The sequence below is a fragment of the Sardina pilchardus genome, chromosome 9 (assembly GCF_963854185.1).
Source record: "Sardina pilchardus chromosome 9, fSarPil1.1, whole genome shotgun sequence".
In the NCBI taxonomy this organism is placed as follows: Eukaryota; Metazoa; Chordata; class Actinopteri; order Clupeiformes; family Clupeidae; genus Sardina; species Sardina pilchardus.
The window spans coordinates 9,193,538-9,203,115 of record NC_085002.1 but is presented as its reverse complement, the minus strand read 5'-3'; the positions used below and the strand labels follow the sequence as shown (position 1 = coordinate 9,203,115).

Genomic DNA, 9,578 nt, shown 5'->3' with positions numbered 1-9,578 from the left:
TGACAATAATATAAAAGGAAAAACCTAGGCCCTGAGAGGGAAATTCACTATGTGGTTAAACATACTTTTTTTATTCACACCATTTTGACTAGCACCTGAACCCAACCATTATATCAGATGTGCACCCCTAGATCTGTTCTGCCCATTTGGACTTCAGGATCTCGACCTCAGCATTTGTGGGGCGATTGTCAATCCAACTTGAGAGCCTCTCCTCCTCCCCCATCTCCCTCCTGGCTCCTCAACCGTTCCCTTTCCCATCGGCAGAGGTCGCTTGGCATCTGGTATGAAGGGAACAGTCGAACTCCAAATCGAAATGAACGCATGGGTACACTCTCCCACATGACAAAGCAGATAGGGAAAGCCATTGAGTGCGCTACGGGAAAAAAGACAAACACTAACGCTAACTTAAACAACAGTTTTACGCGGAGCCATAACTGACAGATTATATTCTTTGTCGATGCTCAAGAGTTTGTCTTACTCGTAACAGTTTTCCGGCAAACTAGAAGCACGCCTGATCTTTTTCAAAGTGAACTTGCATGCATTTACCTCGTTAAGTTAATATATAGTACAAAAAAATTGACCGGGCATCACTGTTGGTTCGAGCTTGGTGCTGATATAAAGACTGCGAACGGATGTGAGGAAGGAGTGCTTGGAAGAGACTCAACCCCCTTTTTCTTTCAATTCCTCTGTTTCTTTTTGTTTGGTTTAACAATAGAGCGGGAGAGAGAGACAGAGCGAGAGCGAGAGAGAGAGTGAGAGAGCGAGCGAGAGAGAGAGAGAGAGAGAGAGAGGACTCACAGACGCTGAACCTGTTTTCATGCCGTCAGTCTTGCGGACTCTGAGATGGACGTGAGATTTTATCCTACACCTCCTTCAAGCGTTGGCTCATGTACATTACCTACTGACTCCAGTCTCGGCTCTTTGGACTATTACCACTGCAACAAGGTAATAACTCATTTAGTATATGCATTCATGTTTTCTTAAGTTATTGTTGGAGCGCAGTCAGTGCTGAACGCTACAGCTTCGCGTTTACATGCATCGTATCCTAAACGCCTGGGCTAAACATTGTAATCCAACCGTATTGTCACTTTTAGTTCTCTCTTCTCTGTATTGAAGTATTTGCCAGGCTCCCGCTTGAAATCTTTTTGTTATGTAGCTTCTCTTGTCGAGTAGGCTAGAACATTACCTACTTGCCGTATGATGAAAATACCCCAAAGTAAGTTGCCGCTCTCCAAAATTCAGGATGGGTAGCCTTCATGTCCACTTGCTCTCTAGCAACTCCTGGATAGTTGGTACCACCCCTGAGCCCAAAACTAGTGCCCAAATCCCACGTCGTACCTGTGTGAAAATATCGGTAGATGTAGCTTTCCTGACGAGAAGATGGAGCGCCCTTTGCCATCAATTCTGCGAATGTATGAGCGGGATTCAAATACTGACGTAATACTTCGGTTTTTGGATACAATTTCTGTCAACGCTGGAAATTCAAATTCACGCTTGGTTTTTGTATGTATAATTCGTTTTGATACATTTACAGCAGCTGAGCTTCTTTCGTGTTATTTGGGTTACGATGTAGCTGTTTTCAGTGACACTCTCCACGTGTTAACTTCACAAACTAGTAGGCTAATTAATTGGCTGTTACTTTGTCATAAGCTTACGATCACTGTAATAATAAACTCTTGAGTTAATTGTGTAGCTATTTCGTTTGCCAGTTCTATATAGCCATTTGTGATGCTTCTGGTGTTGCGCAGGTACGCATTTACATAGCTTATGCTACAGAGAGAAATGTACAGCCTTCACAAATAGCCTATAGCCTGTAAGTGAGAAGTAGGACCAAGCTTCGCCATGAAGAAACAGAATAGCATGCTACTATTACCAAACCTAATAAAACCTTGTGATGAATCTATTCTAAGTTATCTCTGCAGTCTTGGGCTACATGTATTGAACTTGAAATGACGAGTATTCCGTAAGCTGCCGCCTTGGGGAGATCTGTGCAACAGACATGATGCATGAAAATGAATTTCAAGTGTATTAAATGAAAACAGATATATGTGCTTTAAATGAACATTGCCGCGGGCATAATAGCTTCGCAGAGGCGCACACAGTTGCATGAGCTTTTGCCACTGACTTCAATATGTTATGAACTTCATTTCTCACTTTAAAAGCCGTAAACTGACATAGTACTGTTCTATGTGCGGTGTCTTTTCTAGACCATATAATCTCCCCATTTTGCCATCAGAAGGCCTAATATGTGTTTATATGTTCACGTATCAAATTCCCCATTCACTATGTCTGGATTTACATGAGTTCACAGAAGAAATTTGAACCCCGACTGTTTGGGAGATTTTAATACCATAGGGATAAATAGTAAAGGGTATCTGCACCTGTCGCTAGAGCAGTTTGCATACAGAGGGGTTAGACAAACTGAATGTACAAAATGATAGTTTTCGCTAACATGAAGCTGTTGAGAACAACCATAGGATATGTCAGTCAGCCTATATGCTGATGCGTCAAAGTCGCGCATTTCGTATGCTCTATGCAGTATAAATTCTTACTTTGCGCAGTCTTCAGAGGTTAAACATTTTACCTTATGTTTGTGAAACATTTCTTACAGACTTTGACAAGTTTATCATTCAGTATTTGCTCATTGTAGAATTCCTCAAACTCCAGAGCTCAGCCTTTAGATATAGCCTATGTTTTTCTCACAACACATTTTAATAGGCAAGGACTAAAATATGGCAAAGCAAAAGGAATAATAGTGTGTAGTCACACTGCTTGCTATATCAGACAGTAGAAATGCTCTGAAATAACATTCTAAGGTATTTCCAATTTGCATGTGATATTCTCTGGGGACCAATCAACTGTGGCAATTAATGAGTTTCACGCTACATTGATTAATGTCTTCCAGTCCTTCAGTTCCTATTTTTATCAGATAGGCCTATATATATGCCTGAATAGCAGTTTGATCGTGTGCTATTTCCAGTGTTGTCTTGTTCTCTCATCAAGTATTTAAGAGCTAAAGTAAAGCTCCCACTGGATTTACTGATTCCTGATTCCTTCACTGCACATGGGAAAGATAAATGTTAGAGGGAAGGAATGTAAAAAAGTAAACAGTAATAACAACATTTTCTTATGCTCATTTTATGTAAGGTAATGATCTCTGTGAATTGATGGAACTTAATAGAATGCCATGAAGGGCCCTACAGGATTTCTGGGCTTTTGAGATGATGGATATTAGAACGTTTAAAACATCTATGAACATTTAGAATTCTCAGTAGAGTTTACCTTCACCTCTGGTACTGAAAACCTCACATCTGTGTAAACTTCTGAACACGTTGAATTGTACTTTGTTTTCTACACCTGCACGCATCTTGCAATATAAAGAATACAGGAAAAAAATATTTTGTTATATAATAATGAAGTTGATCTTTCAAACATTTTAAGTCTTGGTTGCATTTCAAGACGTTGTTCATGAGCCATCCTTTATATTTAGTTGAACACATTAGATACTATTTGAGTGGAACTATGTAAATACTAAGCGTAACCAACTATGGGATGACAAAAGCATGAAATAGTCTGAGGCATATGTAGGTTAAAAGCTAGAATGATACCTTATGCGAGATGATTGAGTGCAACAAACATATATAATATAAAAGAATTTTGAGCGAGAAGTCTGAAGAGAATTAGTTGTGGGTAGTTCATTTGGAAGTGCTGCAAAAAGACAAGCAAGATTGTCATTCACATTCATTATTCACTGTTAAGTAACCATAGGTGTGGTTAAGACATGTGTGCCTGTGTTTATGTCTAACATTATTTTAGACATTTGCACCATCATGTACAGTATCATGAAGTAGACCGGAAGTGGTCATGAAAATAGGCCATCCATTATGAGCTACCTTTACTTCCTGAGCTAACTCGCTAACATGCTAACTACATTCCCGGCAGTTTAGAAAAAAAAAGTTTAGGTAAAAGTGGTGGCTCTGAGAAGCACGTACTGCACAGGAAGTGTCTTACAGCTAGTTAGCTTTTGAAGATTCCAATCAGTTGGGTACGGCAACTCTTGTTTGTTTCTGTTTTGAACCCCAACGGTACGCAACAGTCATTGTTCCACATGAAGATTACATGACCTATCCACCCCTATAGACCTGTGGCGCTTAGAATGAATTAATGCACAGTTTCCATGGCAACACAATGTATTCCGCCGAGTATGGCGCCCATTTAGGATTGTGTATGTCAGGATGTATCTCTCCATTGAAGGGATTTCTCAGGCAGCCATGTACTCTGAGAGTACCTTTTTAGTTTCCTTTCAACTGTAAGAGTGAAATGTTAGTTATTATCAAGCACACTGCTAGAATGAGGCCCTGTAAAAGGTTTACGATGTTAGACCATAAAACCCATGGTAGATAAAACTCTTCAGTTTCACTCTCCTTCATATGATAATAGCAGCGAGCTGGAGTTGCAATTGACTTATGAGTCATGTAGACTTTTAGCAGAGATTTTTCCCTAATCTCTCTTTATTTCTGTCTCTCTTTCGTTCTTTATCTCTCTCTCTCTCTCTCTCCCTCTGTCGTTCTCCCAATCTCCCTCTTTTCAATCTCTTTCTTTTCCTCTGATGAGTGGGCGTATTGTTTGTTCAGCATACGCTCGGTGCCTGCCTTTACTAAAGGCCACTTCTTCATAAATGCATGTTTCACCAAGAGACTATTTGTTGAATGTATTATGACTTATGTGTCGCCCGAGGCTACTTCACTTTGTTTAAAAAATGGTTTGGTCGGGTAGTTGGATAGGTTTCTACTTTTTGCCCTCCTGTGTACTGTCATTACTGAGTGTATCATCATGTATTACAGTGACTAGCCAGAATGCAAAGCTGACAAATATTCCCATCCAGGCTTACAGTATGTTCGAATAATAATATGCTATCTAATGACAAATGCAAAGTAGGCTATGTGGAAGTTCACTTTTCATGCATCATTGAAATTAGAGCAACACCAACAGTGTGACCTCAATTATACCACACGTAACTTAATCACATTGTTGACCAAACTAATGTACATGTAAGACAACACTGTATCCTTGTATTGTTCATAGACGTATTGCAACGGATGTTAGTGCCATGTTGCCTGTTTTATAGGCTCCAAGTAAATGCTTAAGACTAAGTCAAATCTGTCTAAGTGTAGGTGGCAAACTACCAGATGTCAGGGGCTTTTTTCTTTGAATAATTTCTTATAACAGCCCTGATTCATTTGTGGATGTTTATAAGATCTGTCAAGACTGCTCGTCATATCGAGCCTCTAATGTAAAATTCAGACCTGTCTCTTTTAGGTCTTAGACTGGGCTTTAAATGAACTAAAAATAACCCCAAGGCCTTGCAATTACTGGAAATGGGCCGTAGCACAGCACATCTCACTGTGCAAATGTCTTTTTACTTTAAAAAAGATCAATACGCCACACTGGTGCTGCATTTTTTTGTTTTTTTATGTATAAGTATTCGTTCATTTACATCACAATTCAGCTGATCTGTTGCATACAGTATTTATTTAACTCCTTGTTTGATAAGCAGGAGTCTCATCTATAAATCTTAATCTTTTTCCCTCTCATTCTCGCTTTCTTCATGTCCGTGCATGTGTGTGTGTCTGAGTGTGTCTGAGTGTGTATGTGTGTGTATGTGTGTGTGTATGTGTATGTGTGTCTGTGATGTATTTGAACTGGTAATACACCCTGAGGCAAAATCTATGGAGCAAGTGATTCGATGGGAATAAGCCTCAGGTGTACAATTGTAAGTCTGAGTTAACAGTAACATCATGAACAGTCCCTCCGCCTACAAACACACACACACACACACACACACACACACACACACACACACACACACACACACACACACACACGGGGAACCCTATACAGAGATTTTAATCTGTTGTCCTATTTACGGATCCTATATGATCATTACTCGAACATCAGGAGGGTTTCGTCTTTTGCTGTTAGTTCTTTGTAGTCCAGCAGGCAGCTTCCATGCTTGCTTGTGTGTCCCCCCCTTGTTTCATTGCATTTCATTGTACAATTTATTTTCCCCCTCCCCCGTGCACACCATGGCCCTAATAGAGATATGAAATGAATTGTAAGCCCAGCAGTCCTGACTGTGTTGGGAACACAGAGAAGTTAATTAAGTGGAAATAACCAGTCTTAGGTTGACAGAGTGCACTTGGACTCCTCTTTGGCCATTCATTTATTTTGCTGACTGGGGAATCCACACAGGCAGTGCTATTCTCACTGGGAAAAGTGTTAACCCATGCATATCATAAAGCAAGGAATGCATCACAGAGAAAAGCAGAGCAGAGGGGAAAGAAAAAAAAAGTTATATGCATTTCGCTATTTGCTAGTTTTTCCATGTCGCCAACCGGATTTAAAGATGGTTAGGTAAACATGTTTTGAAAAAATGTATTGAAATGTTATTGCGATCGCAAAATGCTGCTTCCCATCTTAGATAGATGTGGTATGTATATACTGTATACATTTCCAATTGTCAGGCCAGTGCTGCCAGTCCTATGCATCTATCAGGGCTGCCTACTAAAGCTTCCCCTACACTACAGATCAATTATGATTACTGCTCTGCATAACCTCTGAGTATATAGGTCATGGAGGACTTTAAATACACTGAGTGTATTCACCAGTCTAATCTTCTCATGCCAGCATTTGAAAACCAAATCTAATACTTGTGGTCGGGTGCCATATAGCATTTAATAGTTACAAAGCCTTTGCCAAAGTACATATGGTTTACCAGCTGAGAATGTGGCCAGAAATGTTTTCTAGTGACTGAGATTCCTTTATCTCAGTATCTTCCACAACCAGAGACCTTTGCAAGTTTGAATGAGCTGACTGTCTTTAGATGTTATCTTGGCTCACATGGCCTGAAACATCCTGAGCGCATATCAGTGTTCAGATGAAGAAATGTATTAAGTAAAAACAACACATTTCTGGTACTGTAGGTCCACCGTCAGCTCCAGTGATTGATGCTATATTTGGTCATTAGTGGAAACATGTTTTGCTTTCTCCCTTGCTTCCAATATATTTTAACTGTGATTGCAGTTATATATTTATATATGTATTCTTTCAATAATGTATTCTGTGACACAGTACATTCTGATTAAAAGAGGCCAGGTATTATTTTTAAATGCATTTTAACACTTTTTTTTAATGACAACACAGAACAAATAAAACAAACAAACAAAAAATTAACAACAAAATCCATGGGCACGCTAATCCGGCGATATGGATCTTTTGCCTGCTTTTTTTGAAATTCCAAATTGGTTGTGGAGGGAGCGATTCCTAGCTGTCTGCTAATTGGGCTTGGCATGGAGAGCACCAGAGTTGCAATGAGTGGGCTGATCCTTTGAATGGCTCCTGGCATGATGAAGAATAGCAGGCTGATTCAGTAACGCTCGCAGTAAATAATAATGATGGTCGTCCTGTGGGAGATGGCTTGGACTTCATTAGAACCTGCTGGAGAGAGAGAGAAAGAGAGAGAGAGAGAGAGAGAGAGAGAGAGAGAGAGAGAGTGAGAAAGAGAGAGAGAGAGAGAGAGAGAGAGAGAGAGAAAGAGAGAGAAAAAAGGTTCTCTTTTTGTTGGATGCTGCCAAGGCCTACTGTGTAATGATCCCTATGTCTAATAATGTTTGCTAATAGGTTTTAGGTGTTGAAATGTTGAGGCACTTTAATAGATGTTTAGCACCTGTCTCCAGTGAGGTCCCACCTCTTAATGAAATTTGGGGTGTTTGTGTAGCTGGAAAATCGCTCGACTGGTAACATCATTTATTACCTGTTTATTGCATAGAATCAGAAAGACATTTTGAAAGCAAAATGCAAACAATGCTTTTGATTATTTCTTGAAATAAGGGACTAAAAGCCTTCTACCCCCTACATGCTACTCCCTAAAGAGAGGCAGAAAGAAAAAGAAAATACTTTTTAACAACGAGGAGACCATGAAAGCGTTCTGAAGCCCCAATTCAGTTTTCTGTCAGCATTGCGCTCTTTGATCTGGATTAGTTTGCATTTGATGTGGGTCCTTTCCCCCTCTACTAGTTGTGTTACAGACATGGCACGTCACAGTGCCCCTCAGGAAGCGGCAGGTTTTGCAGTAGCACTCCCTCTTTCCTTTGGAGCATACTACTGCTCCTCATTATATGTTACATATATATATATATGTGTGTGTGTGTGTGTGTGTGTGTGTGTTCATACAGTATGTATAAGGGTGTGTGTTCGTGTGTGTGTGTGTGTGGGTGATGGGGGTGGTGGCCAACTTGCTTTTTTTTTTTTTCCTCTGGAGTCTGCATTATTTTTCAGTCGTCTGTAATGTCAATCAGCAATGTGGAAAACCAAAATGAGCCCTGCCACCAGATGTGCTCTTGCCCAGACCGTCACTTGAAAGACAGACGTTTATTGTTTTAGTGCACTTTGTGTGGTTTAAAACCCAAAACTGCATGAAATGCTGATGGATGGCTCTCACTAAAGAAGTCAAAAAAGGAATAAAAATGCTAGGTCTGTCGGGATTTAACAGTTTCCATGCTCAGCCTTTTGCCAACACAAAGTGCAGCAAATTCATAGGAACAGATGCACACAGAATCCTCTAAGTCTAATTAACATGGTATGGCAAGCAAGCACCTTTGAAAAAAAGAGAGAAGAAAGTCAGTCATTGGTGAAAGCAATATCATCCTGCATACTGTTGCAAAATGGCCTCTTGTTTAACACTGAAAGGAGCAAACACTCTTTTCTTCTTGCATTTCTCTATTGGGACTTATTTCTGCCTTGAGAAACTGTAGAGAAATGAAGAGATAGCAAAATGGGGTTCACACCTTTGCAAAATGGCTTCTCGTGCATTAGTTGGAATTGTCCTTTTGACATTAAAGTGGATGGCATATCATCCGGATTGCACAGTCTTTCTTTTTTTCATTTGTGTGTGTGTGTGTGTGTTGGGTGGTTCTCCTTTCTCATCACTGAAAGGTGTTTTCTTGTCCTCCCTGCTTTCTAATGGGGTGTATGTGGTGTAATGTGCTCACGGTGCATGTTATAGTGCATTGAGGGTGGAATCAGAACATCTTGAATGTGTTAAACACATTGACCTCTCCGCTCAGATAGTATCGTTTATACAAACCAACAGGATGTTATTGAAATTCAACAGCATAAGTGGATGTGAGTCACTAGCTCTGTTTTCTTCCGTCACCTCAAATGCGGTTATTGATCAAGACAACGGCGATGACTTTGTACCGTGCACCACTCGGAGATTCAACATTTTGGGTTCTGTTATTTTTTTAATGTCGATCGGCCATAGTGGAATCAAAGAAAATGGAACGCCAGTTGCCTAGCTGTTTAGCATTTTATTGTCTTTTTATTAAGTGTTTGGAAAGTGTTCCATATGTACATCACCCTCACTCTGATTTCAGAACAGTATGTAGTAATAAAAAAAAAAAAATGCCTTGAAAGCAGATGAGCTGGTATTTAAACATAAATAGAAAAATACATATGCGAAGGCATTTGTGTGTGTGTGTGGGTGTGTGTGTATGAGTGTGTGTGTGTGTGTGTGTGTG

The 9,578-nt window shown here is 40.0% G+C and overlaps 1 protein-coding gene across 5 annotated transcripts in view; it reads left to right on the top strand.

Moving 5' to 3' along the window:
• The first annotated feature begins 351 nt into the window (after nt 1-351).
• The window catches only part of tox2 (TOX high mobility group box family member 2), a 101,861-nt gene continuing 92,634 nt past the window's right edge, over nt 352-9,578 (top strand). For 2 of the 5 annotated variants that reach the window (XM_062545619.1, XM_062545616.1), the window contains exon 1: nt 354-945. In XM_062545619.1, coding sequence (XP_062401603.1) covers nt 844-945 — 102 coding nt within the window. In that variant the 5' untranslated portion in view covers nt 354-843. Of the gene's footprint in view, nt 946-9,578 lie in introns of all 5 variants that reach the window. The other 3 variants (XM_062545615.1, XM_062545617.1, XM_062545620.1) reach the window with 3 other exon arrangements.